Source organism: Notothenia rossii, assembly GCF_949606895.1.
Source record: "Notothenia rossii genome assembly, chromosome: 10".
NCBI lineage: Eukaryota > Metazoa > Chordata > Actinopteri > Perciformes > Nototheniidae > Notothenia > Notothenia rossii.
In genome coordinates this window covers 14,778,561-14,794,199 of record NC_136908.1, presented here as the reverse complement: position 1 = coordinate 14,794,199, position 15,639 = coordinate 14,778,561, and the positions used below count along the sequence as shown (strand labels likewise).

The 15,639-nt window shown below is 40.4% G+C and overlaps 1 protein-coding gene across 5 annotated transcripts; it reads right to left on the bottom strand.

The window, feature by feature from the left end:
* Positions 1-314: 314 nt before the first annotated feature.
* On the bottom strand, positions 315-15,543 carry tpd52 (tumor protein D52). 5 transcript variants are annotated; one of them, XM_079654237.1, is made up of 7 exons: positions 15,381-15,543; positions 5,678-5,805; positions 4,761-4,909; positions 4,136-4,237; positions 2,716-2,757; positions 1,472-1,523; positions 315-912 (listed from the first exon to the last, which is right to left on the bottom strand). In XM_079654237.1, exons 1-7 carry the CDS (start codon positions 15,397-15,399, stop codon positions 796-798), a joined length of 609 nt encoding a protein of 202 aa, XP_079510363.1. In that variant the 5' UTR covers positions 15,400-15,543; the 3' UTR covers positions 315-795. The 5 variants fall into 5 exon arrangements, with proteins under 5 accessions (XP_079510363.1, XP_079510359.1, XP_079510360.1 ...); XM_079654233.1 differs by lacking the exon at positions 15,381-15,543 and adding an exon at positions 8,453-9,579; XM_079654234.1 differs by lacking the exon at positions 15,381-15,543 and adding an exon at positions 8,492-9,571.
* Positions 15,544-15,639: the final 96 nt, after the last annotated feature.

Below are 15,639 nucleotides of genomic sequence, written 5' to 3'. Positions count from 1 at the left end.
CTTGGCTGTTTTCCTGTAACTATATGAGCGTGGAGCCCATTTTCTGACGGACTCTTAACAATGGAAAAAGGAAAGCTTTTTATTCTGAAGTGTGTTTTGAAATACCAGCTTTGTAGTTGGTGGCTGCAGTCGTGACACACAGTATTGTTGGCTCAGTACTGTGGGGTAAAGTATACAAAAGGTACATATATGAAACTAGTGTTAGACTAATTTAGGATTGTGCGTTGTCCTAAGTTTAACAAGAAAACGGAAATGATCCAGGCCCCAAAATGGTAAACCAAAAACAGCCACAAAATGGAGTTAGACAAAACAAGTGCTTATAATAATGTATTTTTTGGTATAAATCTTTCTCTTGTCAATTTTGTAATATTTCTATATTTGTGTTTTTTTGTTACAATCAAAAACATGTTAAACAGTGTTAATTTGACAAAGAAAAACAAACATGTTTGGCATCTGAGTGTTGCTGGTAAGACAAAGGCAGATAAATAGGGAGAAAAGGAGAAGTCCTACAGCAGGGAGTATTTCTCCCACAGCGAGCCAGAGTAGACTCAAATACGTCTGGTCGACACGAGACCCCATGCCTGCACCCATCCCATGCTTTCAGTTTCCACACAAGATAACAAGAGAGCGCACGTGTCAAACAAAGAGACCAGACAATTAGATCACAGGCTGTGGTAAGTCACTTGTTTCCAATAAAAAGGGAGACTGGCACACAAAGAGTTTAGGGGGCGAGTGTTGGCGGTCCAGGGGTGATGGGGTCAAGTGAGGAGGGGCGGCTGGGAGGTCAGGCAGGTCTCAGTTCATTGGAGTCTCCTGGGGGGGCGAGCCTTCAGGCACACCGGGCAAAGTCTCATTGGAGGGGCCCGCCTGCTCGCCTTGGCTACTGGAGGAGGCTGGGGGACTGATCGTAGTCTGAGGAAGAGGGAGGAGGAAAGACAAGGAAGAATTATTCAGTAACTCAAAGTAATACATACACACAAACAAATTCAATTCTTTAAAACACAAGGTTCACTAAGTAGCCTTATCTGGGGGATAAGATTTAAATACATCGATTTAAATAAAAAATAATAACATAATCCTTTTACAATCATGTAGTTTAAAAGACTGAGGTATTCTGCTGCCACAGCGTCATTTGGGGGTGTAAAACAGTAGCTTAAAGTGGCTAATGCTAGCTAAACATAGCTGTATAAGTGTTTCAGTTTGCTGGATTCCACTTTGGGATTATTAGATAAAGCTATTCATAGATTGACTACATACTAATTGAAATGGTTATGTTTTCAGTTAACATACAAAAGTATCTGACCATGTCTATAAGACTTCATTAAGCTGCTAAAAGGCAACACACAAATATAAGGAAACAAAATGAGTGAAATGTCCTGTTTACATTCCCGTTAAATACTATAAGTCCTTATAGTCATTAGTTCAGCTGCCAAGGTTTTGTAAGGCGTGTCTGAACAAAATAAAATGTTACCTTCAAAATCTCCACTTTCTCCTCAAAGGACTTGAAGGTTGGTGCTGCATTCCTGTCAAATAAAAGACAAAAAACCACAAAATCACAGACCAACCTACAGCACTTGAATACATCTGACATGCTTATATACTCAATACAATTTCAGCAAAATATGAACAAGTCACCTCTTCAGAAGTTAGAAGGAGCAGGATAACACACCTTTAGAGGTCATGTCATCTGATACTCAACACAGACAATGTAGGATTTTAAAGTGACCCATTTCTACAGAACGATGCCAAGAGGTGTTGATTTCCATGAAAACACAACCATGAGAGTAAAGAATGAGCAGGATGGGAACAGTCAACATAAATATCGATTTGTAGCATTTGAAATGTTGTTTCATACAACTTTAATAAATCTAGGCAGACCTTAGAGGGAGAGCTGCAGAAACATGATGGATGCTAATGTTCTGTGATATTTTTGAGGTCAGAATGGTTTGCATGATTGCATTACTTTGTTTTTTATTTCGCATAGTGCTGAAATGAATTATACATTAGCCATTACATTGACAAATAGTCAATCAGCTACTATATGGATAACTGAGTAGGTTCAGTTTTTATAAACTCTCAAATATGAACATGTTTAGTCTTCTTTGACAGAAAACTAAATGTATGTGTTGGTCAGACAAAACAAACAATTTGAAGACACCCCTTAAATAGTTTGAAATACATTTTATAGACTTAACAATTCATTATTTAATCAATTGCTCAGGTAATAATCCGTAAATTAATTGAATATGAAAAAGATGTACACTCTAATCTGACACATTTAGACCTACACTTCATCAAATTCACTCATATCTGGAATGAGTTCAACACTGGACCGAGCGTCTTCCTGAATGTGGATGTCTAAACAAGCAGCTAACGGATGCTGCCTTGGGTTTCAAAGATACCTTTTATCTCCATATTTTTGCAAGGCTGCTGTCAAATGGACGAAAGAGAGGTCTGTCGAGCTAAGATTATAAAAGCTGCAGCTGGATAGCTCATGGTAGATATTAGCATTGGTCGTCTTTGACAAACTCAACTCACATACTTAGGACCTTTTTATAAAATGGAAATACTGATCCAAAGCCAAACAAGAGTCTATTTCCTGTAGTCCTGCAAAAACACACAGTGCAGCCTTTTCCTGGATCATATTTAATTCAACAGTTATAGTTCAGAGGGCTCCACTGTGTGCCTGTCACATCAACACAAACTTCCTCTTACCTCATGACAGGCATACTAGCTGAGTGTTGCAATGAGCGCATACTATCCGACAGCGTAATGGAGAAGAAAGGGGGCGTTAGTAGTCATTTTAAAAATAGTACACAATGAGAGAAAGACAGGCTTGCATGTTCAAACACAACATACATCTTCTATATGTTCAATCAGTGAGTATTCTAAGTGCATTAATCCTACTTTATCCCATTAAGATTGATTGTGTATTAACACAGTGGGTGTGCGCTAATCCTGCGTATTACGGGGGGATGTCACACACACACACACACACACACACACACACACACACACACACACACACACACACACACACACACACACACACACACACACACACACACACACACACACACACACACACACACACACACACACACACACACACACACACACACACACACACACACACACACACACACACACACACACACACACACACACACACACACACACACACATCCCCCCTCTTTGACCCCTGTCAGGTCGATCCTCACTACCCCACCCCCCAAAACGGTCTCTGTGTGCAGGCTCATCCATGAGGCTGCATTTCTCCGCACACTGCTGCTTTGAGGGGCTAATAATCTTATTTTTGCAGCTCAATAATCCCCAGAGAAGGAGGATGACAGGGGAGAAAACGGATTAGGATTGGGGGGTGAAGGCTATATCTGGAGCTCTATCTCCAATGGAGCAATCTGTTGCTGTTTTTTTTAAGCCTTGTTTTACCAGAAAATATCATGTTTATTGGTAGATATTGAAGAAGGTAGTTTGAAAGTAGGATTTAAGGACAGAAAGTGTATCTATTTAATCTATCCCCATACATTGGCTATGTACTGTATGCACAAACACACCTAATAACCTCTACATTTATGCGTAGATATGACTATTTCAGGCTAGTCGGTAGAATTTGGTTGATGACATGCTGAAAAAATGTGCAAACGAATTAGACCACAGCGGTTCCCAACGTTTTTCAACTCAGGGCCAACTTAAGAAATAAAAAAAATGTTGGCAGCCCACATTCAACCATAAACAATACGGAGGCTGAATAAAGTTCTGATTGGTCAATTCAGAACACGTGACACGTTGTTAATCCAGTAGAACAGACCGCTGTCAAAGACTGTAATGACCGTTGCTAAGGAGGATCAAGAAAGAGAAAGGATACAAACAAATCTTAATAATGAAATGTTTCCACACAAATCATAATGTTTTGCAAATTATTTGGCGGCCCACTTGCAATGCACAGGTTGGGAACCGCTGGACTATAAGAAAGAAACTAAAGAAGACATTAGTATATTAAGGCTGATTCTAACAGTCCATCTAACCAGCACTTTGAGGGGCGATTCATCAAAGATACTGCTGTCCCTCAGAGATACGGTGCTTTACACATTCTGAAGTCTCCCGTCTGACTCACCTGACATCCTCCAGCTTCCGGGTGATGGCTGAGCCCATGTTGGAGAACGCCGCCGTGGCCTTCTGACCCGCCTGGGACAGAGTTTCAGAGGTCCTCTTATAGCTGAGAGAGAGGAGAGAATGGGAAGCAAAATGAGAAGATATGAAAGTGATTAGAAGAGACAAAGAGATCAAAGACTGAAAAGAAGAGTCAAGATGTGAACTAAACCTCAATGTCTTCTCCATTTAACAATGCTCCCCGTTTCCTCTCATTTGAAACCCATCAAACGGTTTCACATGTGCTACAGGCAGCTTGTCAAAAGCACTGACATCCTTTTTGTTATTATTGTTCAGAGGAGAAAGAGCCTCCTCTCAACAGCGCTGACGGATTAAAACCATGTATTCAAGGCACTCAGTGCGGAAATGAATAAAACATGAACAAAGAAGATGTATATGTTGAAGAAATGCTGTATAATCGAGCTGTGTGTCATGAGGTCAGAGGACAAGCTACTACCAGAGCTATCTCATGAGAGATGTTATTGCCTATAATCTAAAGGGAAGAGCTTGGTACCATGGGAAATGTATCTAGTGAAATATAGTGTGCTGTAAGGTCAGACGGCAGCATGCTGTGGTGGGCGGGCACTCACGCGATGGAGGTGGTGACATCCTGCCAGGTTTTGGTGAAGTTCTGTTTCAGCTCGTTGAGAGGTGTGATGCCCAGCTGCCTCTTAATGTCCGCCAGCTGCTTCTCCTTAGCTGCCAGCACCTGGGACAGAGTCTGGATCTCATCCTCAACCTGCACACACACGCACAGACGGAGACATTAACATATACTTTTTTTAAGTTTAGATGTACACGGTATCTTTAACCTGGTCTATATTCGTTTAACCAAATAAAGAGTGAAGGTTAAATATTATCAACTGTTTATTTCCAAATAGAGACAATATGTTGAGATAAATAAGTAACTATTTGGATACACAATCAAAACAAGATTTACATGAATTCAGCTTCCTCAATTTGTAAATGTTCTGCTTTTTCATGTTTAACATTGTAGATTATTTGATTTGGACTGTTAGTCGAATAAAACATGTAAGCTGTCAACTTGGTTACTGGGATTTGGTTTTTTTCTGACATTTCATGGATCAAATAATTGATTGGTCAGGAAGCATCAAGTTAGTTTGTTTCCCAGTAAGTTGAAGCTGCTCAAAATGTGGCAGCTCTTTAAAAAAACAAAAAAGGCACATACAGCTCAGGTTCTTTTAAGAGTTTAACTTATATACTCCATTTTTTCCTTCCTGTTGAATCAAAGCAAACAAGATGCCACCATTACAAAAGAGCTGCTGGAAACATTGGCTGCCATGGGAATTACGCATCAATCATCTGAAGCAAGGTAAGTGGTTTGAGCCGCTCCAGGGGACTGAAATAAGCATCTTGTTGTTATGGAAAGCTGTGGTGAACAGAATGGAGCCTGCTTTTAAAAGTCCTCTCCACGATCTGGATCGGGTCCAACACCTGATTTTGATTCCATGAACCAAGACTTCTGTAATCCCTGATCCCTCCTGACCTTGAACAACTCTTCTTGTAGCTCCTGCTGCTCCTCTTCTGTCATGCCTGGGGGAGGGGGAGAGGGCCCGACAGACTTCACTGCATCTTCTCCCACCTCAGGGACTGAGACTGGATGTAGCTGGGAACCTGGGAGGTCAAATAAGAAAATATTAGATCCATCCGTATAACTCTCTCTGGCGAGTCATGTCTGCTTTGAAGCTGTAGAGCCTTTGTGGAGTCTCGTCTTTATTTAAGAAGACATGTGTGCCCATGTTGGCAGCATGACAGCGAACAGGTGGTGGGGGTGTGAGTGGGAGGGGGGGGGCTGATGTTGGTTGTCAAACCCTGCCCAGCTGACATGCTGTTCCCCTGGAGGACGAGGAAATAAGCTTAAGGAAAGTAAAGGATGCTAAAGTTGCTGTTTGATGATGGGTGGTATCAAAGAGGGAACAGGTTTCATTTCTACCGTACAGCCACACCTCCTCCCTCTCACACAGTCATGTGTTCACTCCTCACACATACAGTATACAGTGAACACTCATCCTCGATGCCCAGTAGGAGCCGCTTTGCTGCATCAATAATACAAAGACCTTTCTCGATGGAGCCATCCTGGGCTCAGACAGCGGGAGAGAGCAGGTGAGGATATAATGGGTCAGAGATGAGCGGGGAATACACAAACATGCCTCTGGAGTCCATTTCTTCTTATCTGCTCTTTCTTTATCATTTTAAATATTCACCGTTAAAGTACAAATGTAGAAATAAAGTCAGAAATAGGAAAGTGTATAAATAAAGGGGAAACCCTGGAGTTGAATAAATCATTGTGGGGGGAATTAGAAAAAAGGAACTGCTAGAGAAAAGAACTAGGACTCTACTGTGCTATTACCAGATGCAGTACAGCCTGATGTACGAGCAAAACAGACTTGAAAGTACATTTCATTAAACCCTTGACCTTGTAAATCTAATTTAACTTTTGAAACCACAAGTAACATGATACTAGCAAGAACATTTGGGTTGTTCCTTTGAATACCGTAGGGCGCTAAATAACATTGTTTCATTTGCCTACAAAAACATATTTTTCTGCATTTGTCTGGTCATTTGAGCTGGTTGATCATCATTTTTCTGTAATTAGCTGTATGCTTGTTCACTTTCTTGCCAAGAGTTAGAAAGAAGATTGATAACACTCGTGTATGTCAGTAAAATATATTAGGCTACAATCCAGCCGCTGGTTAGCAAAGGTTAGCAATACGAGTGGAAATGGGTTAAGGTAACATATTCATACAAGGAGACGTATAAGATAAACAGCAGTTTCCCCCCTTGACAAAACCCTATATAATCTCCTCCAATCCTCCATCTCACTCCTCATAGGAAACACCCTTTCTCTATTTGATATCACTCCTCTAAACACCCAGTTCTTACATATTATAAATGAGACAGAAATACCAGAAGCTAAATGATATTCCCACAGAGACATTTCCTCACAGCGAACAGGATCTTAGGACTGGGCTGTGCCATGACTCGCTCTAACATTAATTAATACCGTGGGAATACGAAGTGATGATTAAATATGTCTGAAAACATTTACCAGTTAAAACATGCAGGGGACCTGACTACTACAAATCAGTAAATTGTTTACAGAGGAAATAGAGATGGGCATTACTGTTTAATGAACAGAGGGATGACAACCCCCAACCCACCCCCCGCTGTTCCTCTGAAGCATCACACATCATCTGCCCTCAAGCCCTCATCTCCCATCACTGATGATACAGCAGAGGCTTTACACACACACACCTAATGAACAGACGCACACTACAGTGAATGAATTATGTCATTCACTTTCCCTCCGTCCTCTTTTACTTAAAAAAAACAAACAGGTTTTATCGGCGTACACCTTTCTGAATACCTCCAATTTACAATGTTGAAATATATTTCTTCAGGCAGCAATGCAAGATCTGTATGTGCGAGTGTGGAGGTAGCTGATCAGCAAATGTGCGCCGTGTAGGTGTGGGTCCATCAGTTAGCGCAGAGAGTTTCAGATCAAAGCAGACACACGGTGAGAGGAAGAGGGTAACAACTAATGAGGAATCAACTTAAAGCTTTAAAGCTGTCTGAACGAAAGATTTGACAAACTGTCAGCACATGCAAGTTACAAGCTCTTGGGTCTATTCATAATTAGTAGTTTATAATTGTGACTTTTGACAATAATAAGCAGCTTTAAGAAATGTAGAATGTTCTTCCATGCTGTATTTCTGTTCATAAAGTGGTCTATAATACAGTCTACAATTCAAATAAGGTATGAATAGATTGAGTTAAGAAAGTCAAATCAAAAATATAAACATGATCCGATTTCCTCCATACTCAATTACAAAGACAAAAACATCTATTTGACTGATTGAGTCGGCAAAGACACTTCAAAGTAAATGACACATCCTATTTGTTATAAAGATGTTTCTGATGAACTGTAATGACATTACATTTCTAGGTTTCACAAACAATAAGTCATTTTTAAATCAAATGAAAGAAACAGTACAAGGTGTTGAGACAGTCTTGGTGCATTAGAAGAGTGGTGTAATGAAATAATCAGATCCATACAACAACAACAAATAGAAATAAGTTCAAATCATTTATATTAAAACAGTCTGGAATTCTTAAAACTAAACGAGATAAACGGTAATTGGAAGAAACCAAAAATATCACACACACAGCTTTTCTATTCCCCAAAATGCTTAGCAACCAATGAACCAAACCAGTGTTTTTCCAGCACACACACACAAACACACACATATAAAGTCCTCACATCCTCCGCCCGCCGGCCTCTCCATCTCCTTGTGATTACCTCTGGTCCTGACAGCTGGCGAGCTGGGCGGCGTGTCGCTGTAGGCCGGCGAGAGGTACAGGTAGTTGGCGTTCACTCCTTGTTCAAAGTCAAAGGGCGAGTGGTACTCCTCCAGGGGCTCCATGTTTACAGCCTGGAGTGTTTGTTGGTCGGAGTGACTTCCACCTCCCTACCGCCACCCCCACCACAGCACAGCCAGCAGAGTGCTGATTGTCTGCATGTGATCCCGGCGCGTGCTCACTCCCTTTCTACAGCGTCCTGCACTCTTGTGGTGTGTGTGAGGGAACGCAATATCCAAGTGTGTGAAAACGTTTTTATTGGCTTTCAGGTGGTGAGAGCAAAGCGAAGCTGGATTTCCATTCTGCAGCAGGCCGAGGCGTAGTGAACTCCCTGCTCCTTTCTTGCTGTTAATAAGTTACCTGTGTCTTCAAGCAGCTGTTAAACACACACACTCTCTCCACACACACCCTGCCTCTGTTCCGTAATCCCAAAGGTCAATGCTCAATCCATCCTTCAAAAATCCTTTTGCACAATCAGCGTCGTTTTCAGATGTTAGCCACTGTGAGATATTGCGTTACACTCCGGGTTTCAATAACTCTCAGGTCTCTCTGTCGATTCCCTCCCTCACTCACTTTCTGTCAACAAGCCTTTCATCCAAGGAGGGAATACAAGAGGTCCCATTTGTGTGGGCTGGTCACATGGTGTGTGGCGGGCATTAGATGAAAAGCGTAATCTGCAGTGTCCCAGATTACGGAAAAGCGCTAATCCGGGGTGGCCGGTCCGGCTTGGAGCAGCAGTAATGCTAGTCAGTGCTAATGGAGGGGAGAGCATGCCAGAGGCTACACTTGGTATTGTGTGTACGCTACTTGAGGAAAAGTGCTCTATGTGGACTAAAGAGAACATGTATATGTGGCTTTATATGTCTGTAAATATCAGGTCAGCAACTATGATTTTCATTGAAAAAACTAGCTGTAAAAATACTGTAGCTCATAATTATTTCACTAATTGTTAAACCAACTCTATTCAATTAACCTCTATTATAATTTAACTGCCATTATTTCTTACTCAAACAACACAGGTTATAACCAGCAAACCACATAATACAGTAAATCACATTTTCCCCCATGCAAAATCGGAGAGTGCCATGTCATACTTATATGTGTCTAAAGCAGAGATAGCTGTGAAAGAATTCATGCTGCACGAAGATAAGAAATGTGCACAAATAGGTCACGTCTCGTTGCATTTAAAGACAGTCAGGGAGTGTCAAAAGCCAGCAATTGTATACACACCTGCTACTACCCTAAAGGCTGCAGAGGAGTGGAAAAGCAGCCTGGTGGCATTCCAGCACCAACTTTATGACAAAGGATGTAGATGTTATCAAGACTGTATTGCAGCTGGAGGTTAGGAGAGAGATAAAGACATTCTGAGCACAACAGTTCCCTGAGGGTGATAGTATAGTGAAGCTGTGGGAAGTTTCTAGTAGAAAGCATGATTTAAACAAAACATGTATGTTTTTTTCTGTACTTTCCAGATCATTTGGGTCAGGCAAGGCTAACTAATGTAACTGTGCTGTGCCCTGATCTGCAGAGTCAGGCTTCATTGCGTCCATTCAGCAAGGTCAGTTCAGGAAGTGACACACATACAGTCTCTCAAAGCAAACGATCAAGTATCAACATGCATGCATGCACTCATATAGGCCCGCACCAAGGACAGTGAATATTCCCCAGCATCGTTCCTTTCTTCTTGTTTCTCAGATGGTCTCACACGGACATGTACAACAAAACCAAGAGAGCCCCCTAACCCATAGGCCCTCTTTTCACAACAAAATATGTTTTACACATCTTAAACATGCAATATTCAGAAAGAAGATATAACAGCAGCAACATTTGGTTTTTTTGCGTGTAATATCTATCATTTTTATAAATTAAGCTTTATTATAATTTCCATACGCTCAAGGTAATCAATCATGGTGCTAGTTTTTATTTATTTGTAATGGCTTTTTTTGTGTTTTTCCAAAAAATGTTTTTAATTGTAAATACATGTTTTATATCACAAAATACTTGATCAATACTTAACATTAATTCCAAACTTCAGCCCTGCTTAACAGTGCTTACACTGGACTCATGTGATTTGCTTTAAAACAATCTTTGAAGTTAGATCCAACTTTAGGAAGTTCTTGGAACGGATGATTTAATATATTTGATTTATAAACCAAATAACATAGCATCAAAAACAACACATGGGTACCCATCCACACAGACTGTAACCAGGCACAAACAGCCATTTTCAATTGGTTAATGAAGCACCGCATGAGATCCATTACCTCATTATTCATGGCATACACTGTCACATGATTGGCCTAAAACAAGAATCATGAGACATGGCTGACTGAGGATCCAGGGAGAGAGCCCACAAAGTTCACATGACATGTGCATCATGGGAAAAAACATTAAGGGGGGAGAAAGAGTAGCTACACCACAGAGGGAACACAGACACTGACCTGTACAGTAAATGGAAGATGGTTTAACACTGGCACTACATCAACAAGCTAAGCTAAGCTAGCCAGCTGCTAGCTTTAACTTCATATTGACTCTCCTCTTATAAATCTTGGAAAGAAAGTTAGCAAGCTTACAGTATCTCTAAAAATGTTAAAGTTTTGCTAAAAACGGGGGGGCTACGCGAGCAAAGCTACCCTTTGCTCCCACAATGCAGTTCGGCGAAGCGTGACGTCACCCCATTCAAAGTGAATGGGCAGAAGCGTTGAAGCGTCAACGCACGCCGCCGTATGTAGGGGCCGTAAGTCAGGATCATTCTTAAAACAAGATCTGACATATTGAAATCCAACATATTTAAGAAAAAACTTGGTATAGGCCTTATTCTTATACCATGTGCATAGTCCCTTAATCATGTTCAGGCCAGGGCACTTTCAAAAGCTATAAAAAAAAAAAGGCAGATTCTACCCAATTATGCTTTACTTAAATTAGAGATTTCAACTGCCTTGTTTCAAAAATATTCCCTTAAAAACAACCGAGTTAAGAAGTAAAAGCAGAACAGAAACCCTGGAAACTGTGGTGGTTTACAGACAACATTACAGAGATTTGTATTTTTAAGTCTTGTTTAAAAATGTCACGTCCTCACTGAATGGAAAAATGTTTTTAAAATGGGACCAAATGAAATCTTCTGTTAAGGTATATAGTTGTTAATGTATAATCTACACCCACTGTGCTCCATTTGACAGTGAGGGCCAAAGTTTCTCTCTACAGTGTCATGTTGGAAGATACAGCGTCTGATGCCAGAGCTAGCAGACAGGTGAGACCTCTGCTCGGCCAAATCTCACAGGTTAATGAAACATTCTCCATAAAAAAGAAGTGAAATGATAAGGAATGTAATGGCTACTGCATTATATGAGTGAACCATTACTATAGTTTTCTCTTCAAGTTATGTAACAAATACTATTTAAGACTGCATTTTATTGCATGAAACGATTAACACAAATATGATGTGTCGCCCACTGGTTAGAAAGAGTTATCTTTGCCTCAACTTGTCTTGCAATAGCTGTGATGTTCATCACTCTCTCCGTAGTAAGCTAGGCATAGTGCTGATGTTTTAAAGGGCGGTTATAAATAGCTCATAGAACATAGGCAGGGAACATTTTAATCATACACCACATTCAGCTCAACTTTCATTCAAAGAACTATCATCTCAAAGATCAAAGTTTTTAAACAGACATGGGGATTTCCCTTTAATCTTTGAGAGGAAATGTTAAGATCTGCTGACAAACTGTAGCTTTTCTGGTTAGGCTAAGAGCTGAGTAGTGTGTTTCAGTTCAATGATGGCTCACAATGGAACAAATACAAAATAAAGATAGCTGCCGAGTTGTCTTTGATCTATAATGCTGACATGAACAGTATTTATTTAATGAACATTATTGTATTACAGCTATGACGTTTCAACATGTTCCATCATGTAAAAATGCAAAAGCACTTTTCAGAATGTCTAAAAACAGGACAGAGGATAAACATCCATTTGACTAACTTGATTTTTGGTCAGTATTTTGACCAAATTCTCAAGATATCTAGGAAAATATGATTTTCTTTTAGCGAAACGCATCGCTAACACAAACAAGTCAGCTGTAGGCCGACATGGTTGGAGGAATATTATCTGTGACACAGACTTCCTCACAACTGAAAGCATCCAGGTGTGCCTTACTGAAATCTAATAAGGCAAAAATGTTGGCCACTGCACATGATCAATCTCATAAGACTACTAATTTTGAAAAACAAGATGGATTGGTAAGCCTGACTGTCTGCCTTTTGGACATCTCATTTGAGAAAAGAGCAAATGCTTCTATCAAGGAGCCAGGAAATGCCAGACACATGCTACAGCCAGGATCCCACAGATCATGACTTTCTTGACAAGCTAGAAAATAGTATAGCGTGAGATATTCTGGTGAGATTTAAGGGAATAAAAACTTGACGGGAATTTCAAGAACACTGGCATAAAGTCCTCAGAATGAACATACGTAGTTGATATATAAAAAGGTATAAGGTGTTCTGTATAAGAAAAAATGCACAGACATCACCAATGACAAAAAAAATCAATGCCGGTACCAAAAAAATATCCCATGGCAAATACGCTATTCCTTAAGACAATCTCAAATTCAACTGTGCTACACAGCTACAACTTAAGCAGAGAGATTCCAACACAAGCTAAAAAAAGGAACTATACGATCTGAAGTTACGACTAGAACATCCATTCAATTGCAGGGAAAAGAAAGAGGTGACACCGTCAGAGGAGAGCAGACGCATGACAGAGCGAGTCAGACAAACTCAGTATCCACAATGACCTCTTTTCTTCCTAAACCATCAGCCAATCAGCTGTTGTTATGTGCCACTTGAAATACTGACAAATGTTTGGAAGAAGAACCCCTTAACACCGTTTGTAATACACTGAATTAACAAAAACAGATAGAAAAACAAGATCCGTAATGCATTCAAGTACCTTTTTTTACCGGTAACTGAGCAGGTTGAATTTCTCTCAGGTGACAATTACAAGGAAAAACATTAACAAGGACGCAGGTGCAGATGTTGCCAGGCCAGCTACCATAGAGACCTGCATACATGTGTTACAATACAGTGAACTTCACCTCCTGCTCCTGTTGCCATGAGAGTGGGACTATAAAAAGCAGAACTTAATCAGTTCCTATGATTATATTGAAAAGGAATACAATGACAAAAAGGAAGGAGGAAAGTGTACTTCTGCTGCATAAAAGACATCCAAAACTGCCACATATGCCAACTTTAAGAGAAACAAAAAGAAAAGATGCACACACACACGGTGGAAAATAATGTAATGTGTTGAGGGAAAACTTTGCACACATAGGAAGAGCAGAGGAAACATACACTAACAAAGAGGAACCATGGTCACAAGACAAGCAGCCAAACAAGTACTCCTTATCCTGAACTGACTCAGAAACTATTTTATAAAAAAAATACATGGATGGAAACACCTCTCTAAACCAAATAAAAACCATTATGAGCTACTTCAGGGAAATGGTAAAGTATGTCTGTTACTATGGTCACCACTAGCTCACGCACAGAGACTAAAACATCTGATTAAGTCTGATATTAAAAAGCACCTCATCATCAGCCAGTAGAAGGTAACATCCGTCAATATCTCAAATATGCTGAGCCATCCCTTGGTGCTTTCAATATTCTTCACCTTGGGGTAAAGAAAAAAAGACGAAATACAGCATGCAGACATCAGGAAATTACATTTCTCCAGGGGGTTGAAGAATGTTTCTGCTGAAGGGAAATGAGGTCGAGGCTATGCCTTGTTTAGCTGGCACCCCCTTGGGATGAACAAATAGACCTCTGTCACTCCTCTCTTTCCACAATAGCTACAAGGTCATGGTATGAGCAAAGGAAGTACAGGAGAAGAGGGATTATGATCAAATTAACTGAATCCTACCAAAGCTCTATTTGTTGAAAATGTCTAATTTCTTGAACTACAGTGTATCATATGCAAGTAGACAAACCTGGAGGATGGTTCAGTTTTGTGCCAAGGTATAACAAAGCAGATGGTTGCTTAGCAGGGTTGGAAATGTCCCAGTAGGTGTTGGAGAGGAAAGGACGCAGGAATGCTCCAATGCAGTCACAGCATATCTGTGAATCATGCACTCCCCTCATCTTTTATTTTTTTATTAAAAATGCTTGGCAGTCCCACACGTGTGCTTAGGCCTGTTTGACCTCCCTAACAAGCCTCACAGCCTTCCAACATTGACTGACGGGAAGATGCTACTTTCAAACAACTTTATGCAATCATTCCTTTTTTCAAAAAAGCTCGAAATTCTAGACAGTTTGACTTGACATGAACAGGTATAACCAAGGTGGGGAGATTATGTAGTAATCTTTCAAATGGGTGTAACCTACTTGTAAAAGTTTAAGATCGTACATGTGTTATCAACTCTAAGAACAATCTTCAACCGAATACTTTTGATAATATCAAAACTACGCCCAATTCACCATTTAGGGTATATGAAAGTAGGCCCAACAAGTATTTACCTTAATGGAAATAACAACTTCTTCGTTTATTTCACTGAAGTAACCTAAACAAATGCTGTGTAATATTCTACTTCCGTGATATCCCTGGTTACCGTTGTCATTCTATTGATAAAACATATTTATTTTTCTTCAATAAGTCCAAACATTGTCACGGAAATGCATTTGTATTTGAGTTTGAAGTGAACAGTAGCATATGTTCTCAGCGCACCAACTGTAACTGCGCAAAGTTAGCTAGTTGCTAACTTTCATATAAGACAAAAGTTTACCGAAACCTTTTTCAGATGACAACATAGTGATACTGAGAGATATTTTAGCAAATGCATTACCTGTCTCTGTATCCTCCATTGTACCGCTGGGAGTGGTTTCTTGTAGTTTTTGAGTCCAGAGTGAGCAGGTTGTTCACTTAACGGCTGCAGACCTTCCTGCTCTCTCTCTCATGTTGCCAGGCAGCTCGCCGTGAGGGGTGGGGTTCCGTGTGACGTCATCACGCAGCAGTGTAAACAGAGGCGAGCACGTGGATCAAGTTTTACACCATCAACAAGGCAGAGCTGTATGACAGCGACACGTCATTATTTCTTTATATAA